The 25,554-nt window shown below is 41.7% G+C and overlaps 1 protein-coding gene across 10 annotated transcripts in view; it reads right to left on the reverse strand.

The window, feature by feature from the left end:
• cadpsa (Ca2+-dependent activator protein for secretion a) overlaps positions 1-25,554 on the reverse strand; it is a 192,110-nt gene that overhangs the window by 38,763 nt on the left and 127,793 nt on the right. For 2 of the 10 annotated variants that reach the window (XM_086198308.1, XM_086198304.1), the window contains 10 exons: positions 24,676-24,744; positions 18,261-18,367; positions 13,332-13,488; positions 8,822-8,963; positions 8,029-8,163; positions 4,385-4,540; positions 3,732-3,879; positions 3,472-3,486; positions 1,965-2,039; positions 1,038-1,121 (listed from right to left, as the gene is read on the reverse strand). In XM_086198308.1, the coding sequence (XP_086054434.1) occupies positions 1,038-1,121; positions 1,965-2,039; positions 3,472-3,486; positions 3,732-3,879; positions 4,385-4,540; positions 8,029-8,163; positions 8,822-8,963; positions 13,332-13,488; positions 18,261-18,367; positions 24,676-24,744 (1,088 nt within the window). Of the gene's footprint in view, positions 1-1,037; positions 1,122-1,964; positions 2,040-3,471; positions 3,487-3,731; positions 3,880-4,384; positions 4,541-8,028; positions 8,164-8,821; positions 8,964-13,331; positions 13,489-18,260; positions 18,368-23,952; positions 23,986-24,675; positions 24,745-25,554 lie in introns of all 10 variants that reach the window. The other 8 variants (XM_086198311.1, XM_086198307.1, XM_086198313.1 and 5 more) reach the window with 7 other exon arrangements.

Raw genomic sequence — 25,554 nt, forward strand, 5'->3', positions numbered from 1 at the left:
ATGCTTGTTGAATATTGGTACTGGAATTTGCTACAAAAATATTCATGTTGAGATCCATAATGCCTTCAGACTCACCTTTAAAAAAAAAGCTGTTAAATACTGTACATACAAACATTCCACATAAGGAAGAAGAAGAAAACACATTGTGATGGGAGGGGGATTTGCTTGCCAGAGCAGGGCTGCTCATCCCTTCACTCCCTCTCTCAGAATATCTACTTGAAAGAGTAAAAGATGACTATTAGTAAGTACCAGCCCAAGTTAAAGCTTGAGTTTATAACAAGAGATGTGAGCTGATTGGAGGGACCAGTATCAGGGCTGATGCAGGTGAAGGACTGTTACATCTGATCCTTTAGTCACTGGACTTGATGGTGTGTTCGGTCCTCTTAAGCCTGCTGTTGTTGCAGTGCTGCTCTACAAACTATAAGACAGCCTGTTACTCCAATTCAGAATAAAGTAAATAATGTAACTATTATCTATTAATTTAAAGTTCTGTACTGATCTCTCTCTGCAGTCGCTGCTTCCCAAAACATCTTCCAGTTCAATTGCTGGCGCATTCTTTGGAACATTCTAAAACTGTTTTGTTGTATTGGGAATCACTGGTCTAAACTGGGCCTGAAGTGAATTTGGGCCATCAAAGAGATTTGATTTGGCAGCCACCGGGAAACACTGTTGGTGTCGGTAATCAGCCAGAGATTGTTTGAGAGATGTGGTGCTCTTCTTGTCTTTAGGTCAAACAAGGTGGGGTGTTTTGTTTTGTTTTCTCAACTGGATCTTTAGAATCACATTCACCTGTTTAACCTGGATTCATATCGTAGGCATAATCTAGGCTGATCCACCGAGTAGGATTTTCAGTATTTGAACGCAGTAGCTTGCGAAATCAATTCCATGAATCAACATAACAAAGACGTACAAAAGTATCGCATCTTAAAGTTAAATGTGTTTAATTGTGGGCTAATTGCAAAGTAATCTTCTGAAACAGGATTTGGTTGAAGGGAAGGAGGTCCTGGGAACCAAAAGCATTTTTGTTTGTGACTTACTGTGAAAGATAGAAAGGAAGAGAAGAGAGTTCCTTCATCGTATCTGGAGAGCTTGGCTAACACGCTCTCCAGAATGACCACAAACTGAAAGAGGGCAGAAGATACAAGACGGAGAGAATGATCAGCAGCAGGGAAATGACTTCAAGGCAAAAACACAAACTCTTTAGTAATATACATTTGATCTCCAACCTCTGCAGAGCCAGATAAAATATTTTACTTTTTTCCTCTGTGCTGCATTAGGGAGCTAAGACCCTCTGAGATAAGCTGCTTGCTGTTAGCTTAGCACAATGAATGGTGGCGCATGGGCATGTTAGCATACCTACATCAGCAGTCATCACTGAAATTTAGAAACAGATACACAGCTGGAACTACTTTCCTGGCCGTTATTTGACACAGCTCCAGTTTTCACAACTGGAAGTACCACCACTTAAGACTGGTTTGATAAGAGAGTTTGAGGAGGAGGGAAAGGAGGAACACTGCTTCTGGACAAACCAAGACCCTGATCCTACTCTATCTGAACTGGAATACACGAAGGACGAACTGCAGGTTTTGGATGCTAAGAGACTGAGCTATGCTACACATCCCATCCACTTCCATTTATTGTTCTAAGAGAACTAGCACTCAGCTCAACAAACTTATTTTCCAAAAAAGTGAGCATGGCCACAAAGTACAAAAATTCAATAAAGTCTTTACTAATCTGCAGGAATTAAATCCAGCATAAAAACTGGAAGTATTTCAAGGTTCATGTTAATGTCTAGTGAGTGTAAATCAAATGAGTAATGCACCTATCAGTGCACAGGAATCTACTTTGATATTATTTTAGTTCATGACAAAATTAACTTTAGTTTAAACTCCATGTAGAGCTGAGTGTTGCTTCACAGCATGTTAATGTGGTAGATCAACGTTTCATGGTTTCTTGTTTTGTACCTTTGCAACCAGCAGCGTTATCATCTCCTTCACCGTCTCCTCGATCAGATTGTCGATCTGAGAATGGTACTGTCGCTACAGAGGAAGCAAAAACGTGTCACTTGCTCTCATCCACACTTATTAACCCCACCAACGACATTAAAGGGAAACATTTCTGCATTCATTTGTACATAATCATCTTCAGTTTCAGAGGAACACATTTGATTTGAGGATTGGGTCTCCAGACACATCCAAGTTCTCTAGGAAAACGACTGGGCTCATTTGAAGATGTTTCAGACACATTTCACACGTGTCCAGTCGCCTTCATAGAGTACTTCAATGTACCGTGACCGACACCGTAGACATACGTCACCAGACACATCCAAACAATGACCTCCATTATTACAAGCAGCGTTAGGGTCGAAAAGTATGTTGCAGTCAAGAAAACGCAAATGTATGAGGTTCTCAACTGGAGTGAAATTAACCAAGGACCTGCCCTGATACAGAGGCATCCTGAGTAAGCTGATGACACCTGGGGATCTCCACGTATGTCGCTATACACAGTGAGGTTACTTAACTAAATCTAACACAGCAGAGGTGGCATTCATTATTCTGTCAACGTGATCGTGGTCATTGAGAGTCACCTTTCTTCTATTTAGAGGATGTACTGATGGGAAAAAAAATTGGACAGCAAAAACAATGTGCAGAGTGCCGGTGAAGATGTGGACACACCGCGGTTTCCCCGCGGCCATCACACGCTGACGCCGGCTCAGGAGGAGAGCCGCAGCTACAGAAACGGAGACAACAGACCAGCCAGTGCAACAGAGAACTCACGCAGGATGCAGGAATATCATGCACACAGTCTGACTGACGCACTGCAGGGTGCATTTACTGCACAAAGGACCGGGTGAACGCTCCTGCTGCTTGCTCTAATGGACCTGTGTTCAAAATATTAGATGTACCAATATCACATAGGGGATTTCTCTTTTTCTCTGTCAGAATTTTCAGCAGAGACCAGGCAGATCGTCTCCAAGAGAACAGGGATTTCTAAGAAAATGTTGCCTTGAGTCTAATTAATATGAGCACCAAAATGTCCACCTGTCTTTTTCTTACAATCTACCGAGCGGTTTTCAGTTTAGCAACACCTCATCCCTATAGGCAAACTTGCTGTTCTCCTATAAAACTGAGCTCAGCAAGGGAGCGATTAGTCCCGCTCACAAACTGCTGTCATGGAAACTCTGAAGCAGTATCACTGTAAGGAAGGCTTTTGTGAAGCTTTGTAGCACCAACAGAACAGCAAAGGACTTAGCAATAATTAATTCATTGTCAGTAATTAGTATCAGTCTCAGGATTCTGTGAAATATGAGAAGTCTCACTTTTACCCCATGTATATTCAATACTATCTACACATATGCTAATGAAATCCAAACAATTCAAGTGGAGGAAGAGAGAGAAGGAAAACTGATGACAAATTATACATTTGGGAACTGGAGAGTGAGATTAAAATTGAATTTGTAGCCACACTTACCCAGTCTCTAACAAACTTTCACAAGACAGTGAAGAGAGAAAAAAAAAACAGCAGAAAAGGTATAAGACGGAGGTGACATGACACACGTAAAATTATGTGAATATTACAAAAGAAGGAAGAGACAAAACAAAAAAAGCTACAAATCCCAGAGAGGAAAACTAAAAATAGAGAGAATTAATTTGTTTTCATTGCTCTGCTTGCTTGAGTGGAGGTAACCTCTGAGTGATAGCACGATATTATCATGCTATGATCGGTCCCACCTCCTGCTCCAGGTCCATGGCACACAGCTTGGCCGACTGGGCCTTGGCGTCCACCATCACATTGAACATGGTACAGATGGACTGCGGCACGCGGAAGTCTGTAGCCCGGCTGCTCTTCTGAAGCTTGGCCTCAAATGCTGCCCGCGTCCTGGGGAGGAACATCCAGGACCAGGATCAGGTTACAATCAGATTTTTGCTATTATTCAGTAAGCATTATTTTCTACAAATATTATGTCCATCCATGGAAGTCTAAATGCTGTAATAAAGCCTTCTTTTGGTCAGAGTAGAATATACACATTCACGAGTGTATTTGAGTACTGAAATACTTGGTTATTGTGTTTTCCTCAGTTCTACAGTTGTATTCTACTATTTATACTACAATCATCAGACCCGAAGGTCCAGCTCAGACAAATCTGGCCTTTTCTTTTCCTTTTTTCTCCCGCAGAGGATCAGTGTCTCTTATTACACGTGCATCGACCAGGAGGTCATCAGATCAGGTTCAGGTAGTTGACCCGCACATATTTTTAAGGGTCGGGTGGAATTGAATAAGCTCTAGTTATAAATTGAGGCGTTCCAAAGAAACACCAGCAACAAATGGTACAGTTCTAAAATGCCACCACTTTGTTAAACCACAGACTATATTTGTGTTTCACCGTTTTATGCAGGATTCAATCATGTCGCTGGACATCAGCTTCAGTCGGGTCTCCAGGTGTTTGCCGAACTCCTCCTCTGGCCAGTGGAGATCTCTGATGAAGGTCTGCAGAGCGTCCAGCTTCCAGAAGAGGTCCTCGGATGTGCCTGAGCCATTACTGCACGCAGAGAGTGGGGGAGTTTCACACAGGGAAAAGACAAATCTCTGATTGGTTGATAGTGGATCACGTGATGCCTTCCTCAGTTTCTTTAGGCTTCATCTATCCTCTTACATTGCTCATATATGTGTGCAGGGGTGATTACAAAAACAAACTTAGATTCTAGAATTTGTTTTTAGGAGCCTCCTCCTTAGGAGACCTGGGTGATAAGACCCTCCACCTCAGTGCCCCTGCACAAACAACCCACGTGTGCGGTCTCCTTCATTAAAAATCAACATTCCTCAGTTATTAAAATTTAAAAAACCACACAAAAAATAACAATAATACAAACTACATTAATATAATTAAAAGGTTTAAAATGTGATTGCTAAGATTTCTGGCTGTTTGTTTTTGTTTGTTTGTTTGGTTTTTTTTTTAACCAGAATCAAGGGGTAAAAGACAGCCAGAAATCTTAACACACTGTAACACAACCACAGCAGCAACTTCAGACGGTTTTCACACCCAGTTACTTTCTAGATTATCTAATTCATTGCTTAATATTTAAGTGATTAAAAAAGAAATCTCATAGTCGAAGAGGCTGTATCATAAGTGCTTGTATTATTTCATAACTGATTTAATGTTTAAACACCTAAAAGACGGATCAAATTCTGCTGCGCTGTAGCCTGTCAACAATAAGCACTTTATAAAGTGAGGGGAAGCAGGATCCCCGCTGACACTCATATAAAATGTACTACAAGTTCAAGTAAAAACGTATGTATTATTCTGTTGTTTACACAGTAGAAATATTAACAATATTAACGGCTCGGCCTGTGTAAATGCATAGTGCGCCAATAACGTGCCCAGAAAAAATAAAGATTATGTTCTCAGTGTAGTTTATTAAAGGTCGATAAAGACACAAAACACAAGACAACTGATACATTCTAAGGTCTTGTAACAAAGTCAGGGTTCCTCATCATTTCTAGAGATCATTTTCCAGGAGGGAGACTGAAATTCTTACCAGCACATAACAAGCCAATAATTTCCCCCAGTTTTTAATGGAATAAAACAATTGGATGTGGGAACCCTGAGTTTGTCAGTGTCAGTCTGAGAAGAACCACAATGCAGGGAAAGCACCAGACACGAGGGACCCTCCTCAACAACCCCACACCCCAGGAGGCAGAGACACCAGGACCAGGGTACAGCAGCAGCAGGTACACGGAGGAAAGGCTTTAGGAAGGAAAGATACAGGAAAGTGCAACTTGATCATAGAAAGTTCATAAAAAGCCACCTCAGACCGTGTTTGCTTCAATGAAGCAAACGTGATTTGAGGAAGCTGTCAAATACGTATGAAACCTGGCTTCAGTGGGTTTACATGATCCAATTACAGCTCAATCAGCTCCTTTACCTGGACTGTTGGTGTTGACCAAATGTGTTGAACAAGGGAAGACATTTTTCATAGACAGAAATGGTTCTGCCTCCTCAGCAGTAAGTGGGCCCCTTATGACTGCACCAGTGTTGGCCTCACACACCAGACAAGTTAGCTAGCTCGTCCCTGTCAAATTCAACTCCTTGCTCAGGCAGCATCAAGTTTGACTTCTTGTCTATCCAGAAACTGATTGTTTTCACACTCGCCACACAGTGTTGGAAATGGTATTGTGTTCGTGCAACTACAACTGGACTTAGAATAGATGCGAGAGTCAGGCTGAAAAATTCGGTGACTTTTAACCCAAGTCTTTAAACGGCTGACTGCAATTTTCAAATTGCAGCATGATGCAACACTTGTTAGAGGCTCTGTGTCAAGGTATGTTACATCAAATGTTGTAGTGCTACACAGACATCCTGCCAACACATGGCATTACACCATAGTGATCCCCACAAAAATCTCACCATCAGGATTTTAATAGATCTTTTAACAACAATGAGATGTATAAATGAACATTCCCACTGATATTGCAATTGCGTTGTCAAATAATCATGATTGGACATTTTTCCAAAATGATGTATCATCCTCTTGACACGTTGGTCCAACTGAAATCATACTAAGTCGATATTTTTTAAAATTTGGACAAACAAACCGAGATGGGACTCAACTTACTCCACCATATAAACGCTTCAGTCAGCCTCAAGGAATTTAAGTCTGCTCTTCGCCAGGGGCGCCGCTGGCGAACTTGTTTGGTGTTTGAGGTAAGAGGTGAATCAGAGGAAAGTCTGACTGCAGCCAACTGTGAGGGGACATACCGCCACCTGCTGTGCCAGAGGTGAACCTCTGTCAATAAACTGGTTCGTACCCATACATGTATTCATGTGAGCAATGAGATAGCTGGTATCTGTGTGCTTTGAGAATTTTTCCATTCCAGATATGACATGAGGGGGAAAATGTTGGGATTTTCTCTCCAAATCACTGCCTCCTCCAGACATCCAGATGCCTCAGGTCATGACATTGGCATACACATGGTTTAAGGTCTGTAGAACACCTCCCTGATATGAGCAACACAACCATCACAGATACTGTATGAAGGTTATTTAGTATCGTGCACATCCAACGTGACCTCGGCAAATCCTTTTGGGTTCTCACGACTCTCCTGATCTTGGAGAGGCCGATGTGCAAGAAGTCTCAGCTGATATACAGACTGTATATATGTATATTTATATTTTTATATGTTTCTGCACTTGAAGAATTTAGTTTAGTTTAGGTTATTGGACAGCATGCACCAACAGCACCACAACAAATTCCTCATATGTATAAAACTGTACTCGGCAATAAAGTCTATTCTGATTCTGATTCTGATTCTTCTGATATCGTTTCTTTGAGGAAAAAAATCATTACATTCTAAAGTGGAGGTGGAACTACAGGGGCTCATCATTTTTTTTCACAAAGAAAACTTTAGGGATGGTATTTTTGATTCAAGTTGAAAGGTAGTGATAGGCATGCTGCTGTGACGCTGTCACACTCTCCAGGCTGCTGCACTATATGAATAAGCAATGAATTTGTTATTGATTATTACAATTTAATTTTTTAATTAATTAAATTAATTTAATTTAATTAATTAATAATTAATAATTAATTAGATTACACCACATTTGATCAACATTTCTCTCAAAAAACAAATTGTACAGTTTCTGGTTCGATGGTTTACATTTTGTTTTGTCAAATTCAGTTGTGTAATTGTTGTTCTGGGGAGTTTTACCATGACAAATGGTGTGTGTGTGTGTGTGTGTGTGTGTGTGTGTGTGTGTGTGTGTGTGTGTGTGTGTGTGTGTGTGTGTGTGTGTGTGTGTGTGTGTGTGTGTGTGTGTGTGACATTTGCTTGATCAAATGTCACCAGTGATTCCCATTCCTCTACAACAATGGATCACGATGCCAAATTATCTGACGGAAGCTGCCAGAGGGAAATGTCTCAGGGACATATATGGTAGGTGTTCCTGTTCCTTTGAGGTCGTGTGACTTTGAGTCCATGTTTATGCCAAAGACGTGAGCATATCTCAGTCTGCGTGAGGCAAATACACACTCTGAGTCGTAATTAGCTGTCATCCAGTTGGGTGAAGAAAAGCTGGGCATTTGTGGGAGGTTAACACTTGGCACAGTTAGAATTGGTACTTTGGGCATTTGAAGGTTGACATTTGGCAGACTGCTCGCTATACTCCTGTGGAGAGAAGCAGAAGAAGAAAAGAAAAAAAGACAGCAGAGAGAGTTTTGCTGCTGTTTGACGGAGCAAGATTCTTAAAACTACCTGATATAGCAGCTGTTGCTACTCCCTGTCAGCTCACTGTAGCTTCAACTACAGAGGGTATGCTGATGATGTCACAGTTGATGTAAGCCATGGAAATCATATCCATATTTGGTCACAGTGTCGGGAAATACAACATTCATGACATGTTTTATGTGATTGTAACATAGCCACACATTGGCATAAACCTTGATAGTATTTGGCAGTATATTTGAACATCTTAGACAAGAAAATAAAGTTCTCCAACCAGGGTTTATTTAGGTTTAAGAAGGAAACAGAAATAGCCATCTGGAGGCAACACGACGTGAAGAGAAGAGAAGAGAAGAGAAGAGAAGAGAAGAGAAGAGAAGAGAAGAGAAGAGAAGAGAAGAGAAGAGAAGAGAAGAGAAGAGAAGAGAAGAGTCTTGACAAAGAGGTAGGCTCCTGCTCTCTTTCTTTAGAGGAACTTTGGAGGCCGAAAAGCGATCGGTGTATGTCAGGTCGGCATGATGGAAACCAAACCAAAGATGAAGCTGAATGCCGACAACAGCTTAATGTCCAGGTTATTTCTTTTCAACTGAGTCTATTAACTTACTTGACTGGTTCCCAGGATTCCCTTTCAAAGCCTCTGTGAATGGACTGAGCGATGGAGGACTCCATCAGGTCCACATAACGCACCACCAGGGGCGCATACAGGTCTTGAAGGTGCTTATGGAACTTCCCGTTGCACAGGTTGTCTAGGAAGAGAGGAAGAGTTAAGATGGGGAAATGTCAAAACACAAAGAAGGACTTAGAAGTAAATGTGGTATTTGACATTTATGTACAATAAGGGACGGGTAAAATCTACAATCACAATGTCACAGTAAACTGCTGCATTTAAGCTATGAAAAGGGGACATTCCCTTCCTGTTTTCTAAAGTTAATGTGCTGATATTACATCAGGTGCCATTGTTCTATTTGTTTCATTTTTGCCTGTATCAAGTTAATGAGAACATGAATTATTGAACAAAAATTGTGCTGGAATTTTGACTCAAAATCCAGCAGCTTTAACACGTTTCCTCTGTCCCTGAGCATGTTACTGCACCAAGTCCCAACTGGCCTCACACTTACACACGAGTAGAAGCAGTTTGTCACTATGCACCCCTGCAGCAGACAGAATGTACTTTTAGCCATGTGCTGCTGGTTGCACATATCATATCAATGTCGATTTTTTAAACAGGCACTGACATGCCAGCACATCTGCCCCTTTTGTAGCTAGCAACATTTAAATTTAAATAACATGTTTAACGTTCTGCGTAGCACTTTATGAAAAAAACTGTCCTAGAAGGTGACCATGAAATATGTCAGAGAAGGCCAGAGGTCATGTCTAACAATTCATCTCCAGGTGTGACACAGCACAGCCAGTTTTCACTCGTTCTAAACAAAGGTTGGAGAGTGAGGGTATTTCTAAATCCAAACACACATTTCCCTCCGTCTCCGCCGGCTTCCAACTGATAAAAAGGCAACACTGACAAAGACCACAGGAGATAAAATGGAGGCCAGTGTGCGCTAATGTGATGCCTCACGGCTCCATGCAGCGTGTCTGCTTTTCCTCTCCCTCTCCCTCTTTGTTTTTCTCTCCCCCTCTGAGCATGTGTGTGTGTTTGTGTGTTGGCATTGGAGTCAAGGTCAATGATACACAGTAGGTGCGATGTTTGTTGTGTTCCCTGATTGCCACTCTCCCAATTAGCCACTTGAGCGGCTGTTGTCCACTTGGATGTGTTGTGTCCAGGAGTGTGTTTGCAGGGCTCGCCTGGGCCCAGCTACCACTGCTTTAGACCTCATTAACTCCTCTGATGGCAGCCCGAGTTTGGCGCCTGTCTGGTGCTAAGGCTATTTACTGCTACATAAGTGCACAGCTGTAGGGCAACGGAGCAGATGACCTTCTGTGGAAAAGATGTCCCAGTGATGATGCAGTTTGTGTGCTGTGTGGGTGATGGGGGGGGTCTTTAGATTGTACTGAAGATGGTTTGTTGTGTCGGATGTTCCTCTGCTGCTGAAAAACACAGGCTGGCTGCTTTATAACCCAAGGAAGGAGGTGAAAAGAAAGGATGGTACACTGGTATGATGGATTCTAAATTTTATACATGCATTTACTGCACAGGAGGGAAAGATATACTACATAAATATTACTAGTCATGGGGGGGTCTGTGGACCTGGGGGTATATCTGACCTTTTAATCTGCTGACTGATGTGACCAGTACCATAACGTGAAACAGCAATATTTTAGCTTAAAAATTATTCATCCATTGCTTGCTGCAAGGGGGGGTGGGGCACAATTAGCCAATCGTCGACAAGTTTGGACTACTGAGGTCTTGTCAGATTGGACAATCCAATTGTCCACTCGTGGTCAGCTTGAGGCACAGAGCTCAACAGTGATGCCAACTTTTGGAACGGCTCCAGTTCCAGCAGTTAATTTCCCATTTATTTCCCCCACTGACATTTTTAATAATTCTTATACAGAGAATTTTGAGCCTGGAGCAAAGTTTACCATCAAGCCAATGAGTGGCGATTATAAAATATCAACTATATATAGTTACATGTAACATATTTACTTGGTATCAAGATGTCAGGTACAAGACTGGGTGCATAACTATCTTGAGAGATATGGAACCACTCACCAACAAGGCATTTAAAAAGATATTTCTCACCCAACTTTGTTTAAAATACATTTTGTGACAGATGGATTATTTCTCTTTTCATTGGCTAACTTGTCACTACAATATTCCTGTTTCTCAGCAGAAACTTCAACCATGTTTCTGTAGCCAGGTTCTGGGTGGAAAATAGTCAACAGGGAGGGGTTCTGTAAACATTTCCATGGTCACAGCAAGTTTCAACAATCACAGACATCATTGATACACTGTAGGATTGTGGGTAGCGTAGTATTCCTATGTGTGCTGGATAAAAACAGTTTTTGTTAAAACATGGCTCTGTCTAGCGATCCCACGTTTGTGAGGTTGTTGTTTTTTTTTTAACAACCTGCGTACTCATGGTGCGTCTGTCTCGGGTGGTTAGGACGTTATTAGCATGAATTTCCCTGTTGTGCGACTAACAAAGGAATATCTTATCCAATCATCTCCTCTATGAAGAGAATGACTGGGATTTTCACCTCTGGAACCACACTCTTCAGCTCTGTAGTCAATGTAGGCAGTTACCAAGGGGATAAGATGTCCTGGACAGGACATGTATGACGTATCATCTGTAACAGATTTGTTACAAAGACAGATCACTACTGTTCCTGTAAACTTATCAAATATGTCTGAGGGAATCTTTATACAGCTACACTCGAAGATTCATTCTGACTGAACTCACAAAGTAACACACAAGTACATTTACTATGTCAGCAGTGTCTGTTTTTTTTCCATCATACCATACTATTCCTTTCATCAGTTAGCTGTCGTCTAGTGTGGCTACATCCATTGCTGTATACTTCACCCACCACTTACACGCAATCAGACACTGTGTATCAAATAAAATTGATTCGGTGACGCTATAAAAAGTGAGCATATTAGCAACGAGTGAATGAATGGACGACGCTGTGCCTTCTCCTTGACTCCTGACTAACACACTGAAGAGGAGAAACATTCCTCAGGCACAATTAGCAGTGTGCAGATTGAATCTGGTTGTGAAGAGTGAAGTGGATACTTTACAGGACCACGGAGAGCTCCACGGTGCTCCTGCAGGCAGCTGCATGCAGTTCATTAGAGAGATGGCTGGCCTGCAGCAACCAGCATCAAGACATGACCATTATCTTAAGTCTCACACACACACACACACACACACACACACACACACACACACACACACACACACACACACACACACACACACACACAGTGCAGTATGTAAACTGCTCTGGGCCAGAAGCAGACATCTCACATTGGCAGGAATGATTTCAGAGACGTTTGAGGGATGTTTCAGTGAGACTTGAGAGTACATTTGTCAAAAGGTGGTCAGAGGTGGTCTATAAAAACACCAGAACCATTGTTCACACTCAGAAAACTCCCTACATACATAATTAGATATCCTTCTTATTGTATATTAATACATCACTTGAGAACCACTCATATGACAATCCTTTAGACAGCAACCATCTCCCAAAATGGCCAAAGCAACAGCGATGGAAGAGGTTACTTGATGATTGTTTGGTGTCAAATGTTGAACAGGCAGCAGTTTTGTGAACAGAGATAAACAAAATAATCAGCGGTGGGATGACTAAAGGCCCAGGGTAAGATTGGTGTTCACTCTGTGTGCTGTGCAGAAAATGAATGCCAAGATGGGAAACATCACTTAAATTGTAGCCTGAAGCAAAGACAAAGACACACACACACACACACACACACACACACACACATATGGCCTGCCTAAGACAAATGCAGTAAACTGACATGGTATTGTTGCTGATAATGAAAATAATGGATCTTTGTCTTGAGTCGGTAGCAAACCTGACAAACACGGGCCTCATTCATCAATGCTCTCAGGCACAAACGTGTTCTTAAACATAGTAGGATTTTTTTAGTCCTCAATTTTGTCTTCCAGATGAGAAGTAAAACTCTTTGGCTATTTTAATTGAGCAATGAGTTGCAAATAGCCACCAGCTTTTCCTTCCTGTCTGTAAGACTGCACTGAGGGCTGAAAAAGGTCTTTCACAAAAAACCCCCCCCCAAAAAAACAACAACAACAACGATGTTTGTAAGAACATTTCAGAAATGATAACCAGTGTTGGGATGTTAGGGATGCCAGAGAAAAGCAGCACGTTTGATGTATGGTGTAAAAGAATTTCAGGGGTTATTTCCCTTGCTAATGTGTTTATGTTTTGAAGTGACAAGACGCAAGGTAAAACATCTTACACACACTCTGATTGCTGCCAAGCAACTAGAGAGCTCGCTTAACCAGGTGCCAGACATGCACAGCTACTTCACTACCCACTGTTGAAGTTTCCTTTTAATAGCCCCCTCTAAACACTCACACACACACACACACACACACACACACACACACACACACACACACACACACACACACACACACACACACACACACACACACACGCATGCACACACTCACAGTCCATCCGCAGGAAGTCGTTGAGCAGCTGGAAGAGGGGGAAACTGTCCCAGCTGTCGGGCATCTGAACTTCAAGAGCTGTGTCCATGTCAGCTGAGTAGAGACACAGGAAGGTCTCAGCGTGTTCCACCATCAGGTCTGACCACCAGGCGAAGGCCTTTACACAGAGACGGAGGGAGGAAGACATAGTGGAGAGAAGTTAAGAGGTGAGAGAGAATGAGAGTGACAGAGAGAGAGAGAGAGAGAGAGAGAAAACTGAGACAAAAAGGAAACACATGCTCCCCAATGGCAACGTCTTCAAGAATTAGAATTTTATGGCTGTCAAGCCATGAAAAAAAAAAAAAACAACTATTTAGCTGAGACAAGCAGTTCCGATATTTCAATTTGAACAGATTTTGGTAAATGACTGAATGAACAAATGGAAAAACTTTAGAGGTCAAATATATTCTTTTATTTCAAATTCTTTCTTCTTTCTTTTGAACTCAGAATCCTTTCATTGTTCATTAGCGATGAAGTTGAAAATATGAGTCAATTATAAAATCTCACAATCTAATGAGTTGAAAGCTGGGACATAATCAACGGCTATGACATAACTCCTTGTTTATTTATGTCATCCATTGTCTTCCGTTTATTCCTATTAAGGGTCGCGGGAGGTGGGGGGGACTGGAGCCTCTCCCAGCGGCTACGTGCGAGAGATGGGGTTCACCCTGGACAGGTCACCTGTCCATCGCAGGGCCAACACATAGAGACAGACAACCATTCACACTCACAGCCACACCTACGGTCAATTTAGAGTATCAATCAGCCTCGTCCCCTCTTGATGTCTTTGGATGGTGGGAAGAAGCTGGAGTACCAGAGAGAACCCAGGCAGACCATGCAGACTCACACAGAAAGAGCCGGGACTCGAACCCGGGACCTTCTTGGTGTGAGTCAACAGTGCTAACCACTGCACCACCGTGCAGCCCTGTCATCCATATATATTTTACGAAAAAAAACATTGCCCTACAGTGGTTCCTGGTTACTTTGCCTCAACTCTAAGGGAGTTTTCTGTGAGCCCTTATCTTCCAGGGAGCTTAAGTGAGAGCCAAGTGTAGCGGCTAAGCAGCCTCCCGGTGAACACAGTTGGACCGGGACAGAACACAGACTCTGAGGCCGACAGAGGCCAGGTTGATGACAGGAAGTCATCAATATCAGAGCGGTTTGCGGAGCTTCCTGATCAAATAGCTTTGCTTGTTTTAGTTAATTGTTGTAAGACTTTTAGCTCGGTTAGCTCTGGAGCTAACGCTGGCAGCGCTACCAACTGACTCCATTAATAAATCTGCCACGACAACCACCTCGGTACTGTTACATTATTCCTCGTTGTCAAACTGTGCATGTCTATAAAAAGTGTATATATACATCGTTTTATATATATATATATATATATATATAGATATATAGATATAGATAGATAGATAGATAGATAGATAGATAGATAGATAGATAGATACATACATATATAAATGTATATATATAAATATATACATATACATATATGTACACATACATACATACATACATATACAAACACACACACATACAAAACTAGATGTAATCTAACTCCACCGATCTATTGCCTTCCCCCTCACTTTTCACCATATAAAATCAAATTGATGCCTCAACAACTTCACTGCGTGATCTCTGGGGGAAGGATTCTTCAAAACTCGAGGCAGAAAAACAGTGCTTGGACACGGAAAAAATCACACTCTTCTGGTTTGGCCCACAGAAGTAAACAGCGGCGGCTCCTTGACAGGCATGGCAGGGAGCTACTTAAACACTCACCCGCAGCTCCTTCAGCAAGTGAATCAGAAGAAAGAAGCCAGCGAGCTGTACCACTCTCATATATCCCCGTCGAATAGATGCAGTGGAGTGACTGTTAAGGACCGGGCTACTCTCATGCACATCAAAAACACTGGCTTTCCTCCATGCACCCCCGCTCTTGTCGTGGCCTCTTAATAGGGACCCCTGAGGAGTCATAGTGTTTGCTCATTCACATCACGCTGTCAACACTGTAATGTGAATGTACCCATGGGCTTACAGGGTGGTGGTGTTGGTGGAGGTGGAGGGGAGGGCTCATGCACTTGCCATGGGAGCTCTTGGCATTGGTTTGGTGTGGGACGGTTTGCCAAGAAAGTAGGCCCAATCTTTGTCACTCATATAGTTCCGTTTCCTAACATTAAGATTTTGAAAGTAACTTTAAAGTTCCAATCACATGAAGAAGCTGTAATTTTCTATAAAACATGCCATTGGACATAGCTTCAATCCTGAAAGACTCTTCAGAACTCTTCAGAATAAAAGATACCAACTGCAGAACTTTCGAGGGGTTCTAAATTCAGGCAAAAACAAAAGAAGAAGAAATGATCAGCCTTTACAAAAGCTTTAGACTGTATATCACAAAAATGAAGTTTGACAATGTCTCAGTGCCATGACTAAACTCTGGTAAGACTCAAGCTAGTGTTTCTGTCACCACTTGTACACAAGATTTCATAATCAGCTCCATCACATCTTAGCACCTAGAACGCAGTGTGTTGTGACTTAGAACGCAGTGGTTCATCAGACCCACATGCGTATTTCTATCACCATCCACTAGCTCGAGTGTGGTTGTGCCAGAAACTGCTGGCAAACTTGTTCAGTACCAACGTGCTACGTGTCTGAAGTTGTTTGTGTACGAGCACTTAGTTGCTCAGGCGCTGTTCAGACCTGGCACTAGTACACACCCTGAGTGCTCCCATCGCTAGCAGAGAGAGACCTAACCGCATTCATGTTTCCAATCATGTAGCAAACATACATGTGTACTACAATGGCAAGAGACCTGAGAAGTAATTAAAGTTTTATTAGGGTGTCACAAGCGGCATCTTCAACTACATGCAACATGCCAAGAAATCCGGTCTCTAATTAATTTCTATAAAACAGATGTCGAAATATGAATGCTGTTAGGTGATGGGTTCCAAGCCTGATTTCTGACACTTGGAAAACCATTGCTGAAAAAACAACAACATAACATTTTATCTTTGGAAACCACGCCACTGGGCTAGTATTTATGCCTCTGTGACTGTGAAAGCCCTAAGCTTTCAAATAGCTCATTCCCACGTCATATTTGCCTGAATATTCCCTGGGACTCAAGGATTACCTGAAAAGATTTTGGTGGTCAAAGGTCACTGTCACCTCTCAAATACACCATATTTCTGGATACGCCTAGAGGAAATGTCTTCAAGTACACTTTGGATGTATTGTTTCTAGTGATTTTTTGCATGGGGAAGTGGCCACTGGGGACACACTGGCTGTATATCAGCTTATTGCTAAAAGGGAAGACGTTTCCCAGTTTGGATCTTTGATCTTTATCAGACAGGGCAAAAAAAACAACAACAAAAACCACCTCAAGCAGAGGGAGAAAATCAAAATCAAAATAAAGCGCGGAAACACTTCCAGTGGCAGTTAGTACAGAAGAGTCTTTGAGAATTATGAGCTTGATTTCCAAGGCAGTTCTTTGATCCCAAACATATGAAAGAACCTAATGAAATTTCTTGAATATTTAGGAGATTCAAATACAGACTTGATGTTTATATGAGAGGCATTGACTGGGACTAGATAGCATCGGAGCCAGATAGGAAGGAAAATGGATAATAATATCATCTTCAGGCATCAATGTCTTCACACTGTGAGATTTGAAATTAGTGATTTGAGCGGTAGAATGCATTTTCTTGAAATGCAAAGGAATAATCAGGTTATCCCTGATTATACAAAGCATGCTTCAAATTTCATCTATTGTGTGAGATAAAGGGTAGAATGGAGAGGAACGGGTTTCTCCCAGGAAATGAAAGGTGACCCATCACCTTCCCTGAGCTCAGTTTCTGGACCGGTAGAAGGAATGACACAAGGCTAAAGACAGGGAAGAGGTTAGCATATCCAGGGATGATCTGAGGGAGATGCTAAGAAAACAAAGTACACGGTTATGTTTCAGATAAAGAAGTACAAATTCAGCATAAAATGTCAAACCATGCACTTTGTTTTCTAGCCGAATGAGTTGAACATATTGAACACATAGCCTTAGTGCTTGTCTCTCTTCCTCATCAAGGAAAATACTGTTGCTAGCTCAGAAGCTAACAAGCACTGCAACAAGCACTTGATTAGCTGTGACCACAAGCTGAAAGGGGTTCTGGGTGATTGTTGAGGAGGGGAATATTAATGAATCCTCTGCAACAGCAGCTGTATCAGTAGGTGCATGCATAGGACTTAGACTAAGGGTAGTGTAGGAGACGTGTAAAATGGTATTAGGGTCAGTTAGACAATCACATACCTCTTTTCCCTGTTCAAACATTTCCCAGCAAACCAAATAAATCATTGAAATAAAAAGCAGAGAGGGAATACATCAATTTTTACGGTTAAATGTTGGAGTAATAAAATATGTGATACAGAAACACAAAATGCATAATAGCAAAAAAAAAAAAGATGGAACTGGAGATGCTGCTCTAATCACATTGTTTATACAAGTAGTTCTTTAACTGTGGAAGGAAAGTACATCTTCTAGTGTTTATCCTTTTACTATAAAAGGATTATTTTTGTTGACTACCCAATGAACCGGTGTTTGTGTCTGCGTGTGCACTGTGCATAAGGTTAGGCACAGTGTGATAAGAAATAGGAGGTCCCTGTTGAATGTCTTCACAATTTTAGAGCCTTGTGTGGAGACATAGAGGGGAAATAAAGATCAGCACATCTCAGGGCTCCCATTAAAGGCTTTTATTATTATGCAGTAACTTATTTCTACTCGCACCCTATCCATGATCTCCCCCAAATCTGTGTGTGTGTGTGTGTGTGTGTGTGTGTGTGTGTGTGTGTGTGTGTGTGTGTGTGTGTGTGTGTGTGTGTGTATGTGCGTGCCAGCACACTGACCTCAGCATGGTGCTCCTCGTTCTGCTGCAGCACCTCAATCACCAGCTCGGCCAGGCGAATGGTGTCCTCCAGTTTTTTTGCAGGGGTGACAAGCCTCCCTACATTCTCTGGAGCACAACAGTTAGAAGTAAGCGTGGACGGCCTCTTAGTCTGGCCAGAACCTATACCCCCTTAAATAAAGAGTCCTATTGCAAGTTTATGCATGCAGCCTATACACAAGGTGCAGGAGATGATCCCTGGTCTGAGATATTGTTTGACATTAGATTGTACACAAATATTTAGCATGCATGTTATCTTGCTTACTGCCAAACACTGAAGCTAAAGGATTAGGTCTCTCACAAATATTGGATAAAGCTGTTGCCTCAAAAGTGATCCTTAGTCCAGTCTACAGCCTCAGCTAAATCACTGGGACAATCTCATAGTCATAGCCAAATACAAACACGGCATATTAGTGTATTATAAGTAGGGCTGGGTATCAGACCTTCAAGTAACCACAGAAAAAACATGAAGATCAAAATTTCACCTGATTGACAGTTCAGTTTAGGATCACGTGCAGCATGAGACACACGGACGTGTTTACCCAGCCCTAGTTATAGCATAGTTGCAGGTCAACTACATCGCGAGAAAGCATTAATGATGACACTGGCCCGATGCTGACAGTACTGCTGGGCAGCTGGAAGTAGTGATGGCCTGCTGTATGTAACAAATGAGTCATGTCTCTGTCAGTGTGATTATGACATCATCCAGTGAAAACATGGCGAGGAAGGATGCATACAAACATGAACATTGAACACCTACCATGCAGTAACGTCATGATTATATTGTGTATCATGCTCACAGTTGGGTTGTTTACTTACAAACTGTGACTCCTTATCTGTTTGTATATCTGTCGTCATGGCAAACTGTAGTTGTGGAGCACATTGCAGGCAGCATCCACCATCAGTGTGTGAATATGTGTGTGAGTGTGTGAATAAGGCAACATCAGAAAGCATTTTGATGGTCATGAAGGTATGAAAGTACTTGGGAAAATCACTCCATTAACCATTTACCTATATTGTCATCATAACTGTGCAAGGTGTAGTCAGGGAGCTCTACAGATGTGTAGTTGAGATAAATCTAACCTCTGCGTGTGAATATGGGTGTGACCTAAAGTACTAAAAGTACCCAAAAGTACTACCTATTTATGTAATAATAGAGTAATAACGAAAAATAATGCAGAGAGTTCTCATTTCTACTTCAAGACACATCACAATGCAGATGTAGAAGTTTCTGTATCCATGCACAAACAGCACACAATCTAACAGAAGCCAATAATTATTGTTTCGGGTTTAGCTGAACAATAACGTTTCAATTACTCCCAGGAGTCAGGAGAGTGGGCTCCAGCTGGAGCAGGCCGAAGAGACTAGACGTGAGCGCAAGTTAACCCTCTTGTGTTGAGAGTAAAAAAACACTGCAATGACAGTAATCCATTCTAATCCATTACTACATTATTACATTATTACATTATATATATATATATATATATCAAACTACAAGGACAATAGTCATGCAAGCGGTGGATTGTCAGCCAAGGAAGCACCTATTTCTGAATTGGTTTTTATCTATATTCAAGTCACAGGGTGGACTCAAACTATTTTTCGATTTGCTAACATTATGAAACGCAAAACAACCTACAACAGTCACATGTTATTCCAGTTCAAACCACTCTTCTCTCACTTCAAGTCATTTAAGCAACTTTCTGTAGCGTTTGCTTAACAAGATCCTCCGTGGCCGAGTCAAGGTTATTATGACACAAGTATAAAAGTAAGAAAAGAATAATCTTTAATGTCAAAGTCATATTTAGCAGAGCAATGATTGTCCTACAAAAACTCCATAGGAGGTCCACACTCTCTGGTATTACATTATTTTTATTCATAGAAGCAATACCTTGTGATGTAAATATCTTGGTTTTCATAACCATGTTGAGTAATTTTGCCATATCTGTAGCTGCGGTTTTGCTCAAACAAAGTTAAAGTTGGGAAAATACTTCTGGAACCCACTTTCTCATGCATTACTCTTCAGTCATGGTCAGCATGAAACTGAAGGGGGGAGAATCTTAACAGTTCAGGTTTAGAGTGGGAGAACAAAGCTTAGCGGCCCTACAGTGAGTGTAATGGTCCGGTTGATGCTGCCGGGCTCTCTCGTGAGCACATACAACCAGAGCTTTGTAGGAGCTGAACAGGCCAAGTCCCAGTCCTGACTGCTCAGTCTTCCTACTGGCACACCTCTGGTGGCTCACTAAGGCTGGGGACAGCACAAGTGGCTGATGGGTGGTTGCCTGCTGGAACTGAAGGCATGTTAACATGGTTGAAAGCTCACACTGAATGGGACATCTGTACCGCTATAATGAGGGATTGTTAGCACCTGGTAACGACGATCAAGCCAACCGTATCATGTCGCAGTCTGGAAGTGTAGTTTCAGAAAGAAAAGAGCAATTGATTTCTTTAAAGTTGCATGTTTACAGTTCTGTTTCTATATATTTTGTGATTAATCATGATTAATTGTACAATTAAGAGAGTATTAGTGTTTAGTTGTTGTCCTATAAGGGGAGATAAAACACATTCATGTGCCTTTTAAATAAAGAAATGCATTTCATTCATAACATCTGCGTTTAAATATTTTTTTCTATTCTATTTCTGATTTTGAGATGAAATATTGAGTCTTTCATTAGCTTTTCAATTAGAATCATACATTATGGTGTGTGTAAACAAGTCTCCAGAGGTGTAACAGCGGTCTGGTTTGTGGTTCTGTTCATTTTGTGGTTGACATGTGGAAATCCAGTTGCAGTGCTTTGTCATGGTTGGCCAACATACAGCTTGTATAAGCAGCTGATGGACATCTGTTGGATCGTCAAAGTTATGTGGTTTGCTCACTAATGCTGGATTCCTTACTTCACTATAATCTCATTACTCTTACATCCAATAGATTTGTGGCTGAATAATGGCTTTTCACTGCAACTGCCTATTCCTACTTTTTAAAACTGATCATGCAGAAGCTGTTCATCATGACAAATGGTGACTAATATCATGAGGCAAGGTTTCTGCAGCCCATTGCCCCATTAGCTGTGGTGCTAGAGTTACAGTATATCCATCCATCCATCCATCCATCCATACCAGTTGCCTTGTTAACAACCCCGGCCCACTAAACCGGTAACTGTGTGATTACTCAGTTACTGTGACAGACTCTGCACCCTAGAGCTTTCTTCATGTGTTCAAAGTAAATTCTCAATAGCGAAAGATTTCCTAGAATGTGGGGTTTCTGTTGCTGGTTGCTGGAGTTGACAAATTTTGACGAATGTGAATGAATTAGCCTGCAGGGCACCATAGCTTTTTCTTATTCCTCCTGCAGAGTGTGAGATTTTGTAAGTTTCTTATAAGTTAAATGCCATCCACACTGCATGACATGGCTCTAAAGACTCAGGTAAGACACCGATGCAGACTGTGCGATGACTCCACCTCCTGATTCGCAGGCAGTCACGCAGGTCAGTTAGATCCATGTCTGTCTGTTTAAGCGCTAGCACAGGGCATCTTTGTTGCCATTGATGCAGTGATATTTATGTCAATTCCTGTCACATTGTTAATGACTTGTTGGTAGACGTAGGTCGTATCAGCTGTCACAAATTCGGACGGTTATTCTCGATTTCTAACACTGTTAGATTTTACCTTTAGTCAGAATATCGGAATGATGGTTGTATTTGAATATCTCACACAGTGCAATGTAGGACCACTGTTTGGAAGCCACAACCAGAGACAATGCAACGTTAAGTCATCAGCCCAAAATTGCAGCCTGCACCCGGCTTTCAGTGCGTGGAAATGAGAATTGAGATGAGGGGTTTCAGTCTGAAACTTCCCCACAAAGATGAGTCTGGATCAAGTAAACCTGTCTTCCAATTCTAGATCCTTCCATGACAAATTATTGTGTTTGATTCCTCTTGATTTTAAGCCACCTTAAGCTCAAAGGAATATTTTTGATGTGAAAATGTCAAACGAATGAGTCTTAGTCAGTAAATAAATGTACAATAAAAAAACAAAGGAAAGCTAGAAAAAAACCAAATATTGTTACAGCCGGATTCAAACTATGAACGCTGAGATGAATGTGATGCAAAGAATTTTCCATGTGGAATGTGTTAATGTCCTGGATGCTGTATTCATGCAAACACATTTCTCCTCCATGCTTGGATGTCTGCATTCACGATGACACCACTTTTCATGACTTATTACTGAATCATCAAGAAACATTTTCTTGATTTGTCAGTCATCAACTTTTCTCCTGATGTGGTTTTTCAGTGTTGCATCTGCAGTGGTGGGTAGAAACAATTATAACTAATGCAGTTTAAAAAATACTGGTACTGTACATTTTACATTTTTGAGCTGTTTTTCTGTTTTTCTTTCTGTTTTTCTACTCCTCATGCCAGGGTCAGACAGCAGGGGGCTTGAAATCCTGACCAGTTTCAGGATGTAATAATGTTCAAGGAGACGTGGTCAACATGGGGGGGGGGTTCTTCAGACAGAACATGGGGTTGATTTGAATATGTCAACAGTATTCGCAGCAACTTGTGAGCACAGTGCTTGCAACTGCAGTCAATAATAATAGGAAATCATTTTGGCGTAGCTATACTGACCTCGTGATGCAACTCTATTATTTTGTGGCAGCTTCTCATTCATTGCAGAACGCTGCAGTCCAGAATCAACGTAGAAACAGCTCAGTTTGCTCAAAGCCGGTGTGGCCTCTTAAAACCCTGCTACGTACTGCTGTCTTTCCGGACTCGGGTGTATTTCAGGCATTTGAAACAGTGTTTGGGCTTGACCACACTGTCAGCTGCTCCAGGATTATGTTCTGATTGGCTGTTGTGGTAAAAATTGGAAAGTATTGATATCATGACTATAATTCCTAAATATCAAACATGTTTGAAATAATTTGAGTGGCCCTGGTGGGTCCGTGGCCAGATCAACAGGTTGGATCTGTGACCAGCTCACACTACCAGATCATCATCATCATCAGTCAGATGATTTCAAACAGGTTTGAGATGGGGAAGCACCCACTTTAAATAAAGGGCCAAATCTGACCCCACGTTTGTCCTGTTATCCTGTACTGTTTGCCCTTCATTCCACTCGTCATTTTTTTGCCGGCCATTCACTTTTTATTTCAACGTGAGCAATCTACCTGTTACAAACCTTTAAAGGTAAATCCACTATTACTTGAATAGGTTTCTAAAGTGATCATTTTTACTTCTACATTTTCTATGGGAGCAATTTAGGTTGCTGGTGTATAAATTGTTGCTACTCTATCCACCACTGATTGCAAATTAGCATACTGACTGCATACTTTTCGACACTTGGTGCTTTAACCAAAATATGCCTTTCATTTTACCTTATTATGGAACTGCTGTTTTCACATCATTTAGGTTAAATGTTACTGTCTCCTACCTCTTTGTCTCATTCCTGCAGGAGCTGTATCTCCATTCTGAGAATTCAGAGCAGTGAAAAACACCACAGTGTGGAAAAAAAATATTATAATGCCGTCACAACATTCTTGGAACATTCCTGTGATGTTCCTCAAATGTTGCTCAGGAAGGAAGGTGTTTGGTGGGATGGTTTCAGGTGGGTTCTCTGGTTACAAATAAGCTAAAAGTATTTAGACAATACAGTATCACCTGACTCCTCCATTTTTTTCTGACATTTCTCCGCTAAGTGAAAGTTAAAAGATAAAGACAAATAGGTTGCAAGGATGGAGAGGAGGTAGAGAAAGAAAGGGATGTGCCAGGAGAAGAGGTGAGACAAAGGCCGGATATTCAGTTTAGATGTTAATGGGAGACAGAAACAGAAATCAAAAAATAGGAAAAAAGACAACAGGACATAAAACACACGAATCTCCACTTTGGTCTAACCCAACCAGGAAAGAGGTTAAAAAGCATTAAAACCCATTAAATTATTGTGCTGTATTTGCCATCACTACCAGCAGTAATAGGTGCTTTCATCCAGAGAATAAACACTCTCAATGTGGGACCTTTATTTTGGCAGGTGGCCTGACCTGACCTAGATACCCTTCTATGATGCCATTGTCCTTCTTTAATGTAATATGGTCGGACACACTGAAGAGGATTTACACACAAGCAAAGTAAAAATGCATTCAAGTCGCAGACAGAAATTGTACTCAGGGCAGGACAGAAAACAAGCACACACACAGATTCTCATTTCAGAAGGTGGTTAGAAACTAACAAGTAGACGATAAAGACTGAAACAGATTAACACAACATGGCAGACATCAGGGACTAAACCCATGTGAAGCCGCTTTTCGTGGTTAGCGTGCATGCTAGATGTAGGAGAAAACTGAAATGGTGGAGAGGGTGAGGCTGGGGGATGAGGAGAGTACTCACGAATGGTTAAATCCATCACTTGAGACGCCAAGCAGAAGACAGGGTGCTCATACATCTCTCTCTTTTTCCCTACAGAGAAAGAGGGAGGATACCGAGGCATGCGAGAGGCCGGGGTCAGAGAGGATGGAGTTCACTCGGGTGCGACCCAGGTTTTCAAGGCCAATTTCAACACTTTCAAGCCAAATAAACTTAATGGCATATGAAGTTATCAATATTTTTCCCTAAAATGTTCTTTTTGCTAGGGTTTATTTTAGGGATGCCCTTATTGATTGGTTGCAAGTATTCATAAAAACTATGTGAGTAGATCAGCATTAACGCCTCACGTCATCAGGCCCTGGTCTCCTGCGGTTTATATTTCGGTTTCCGCAAGTGAGACAGGGACTGCGTGTTGTGTTGTGTCGTCCTGCCTTCGCCTTGTTCACAGGGCAGCGCATGACATGCCACCAAATGTAAACTACACAAGCTGTGCAGATACGGTGAGTGTGTTAAACTCGCAGCAGAGAAGGGCTAGAAGACGGCGCTGCAGCACTCGGACGGCAGCCAACACTGCTCAGGTTAGAAAACACCTTCCACTGCCGATATCTGCAATGTTTTGTCATCTCCGATACAAACCTGCGTGTGTACAGACAGTGACATGTTCTAATGTTTGCTTCATCAACGTTGAGGGGCAAAGAAAGACGGGAGAAAGGCGTTATTGCTGCTTTTGCCACAGCCACCAAAGATACCAAGATCAAGATGCTTATAAATCTGAGCCAGCTCTCAATAAAGGTCTCTTTCTGTCCTCACAGGGGACAAATAAGTTTTACTTGTACAACATGAGTGCATCCCACATTTTGGATTTATTGTGCTGCCAGAGTCGGTTTTTCTAAAAAAAAAAAG

The sequence above is a fragment of the Aulostomus chinensis genome, chromosome 3 (assembly GCF_037954235.1).
Source record: "Aulostomus chinensis isolate RoL2024-O1b breed Wild chromosome 3, RoL_Achi_v1.0, whole genome shotgun sequence".
Classification (NCBI taxonomy): Eukaryota; Metazoa; Chordata; class Actinopteri; order Syngnathiformes; family Aulostomidae; genus Aulostomus; species Aulostomus chinensis.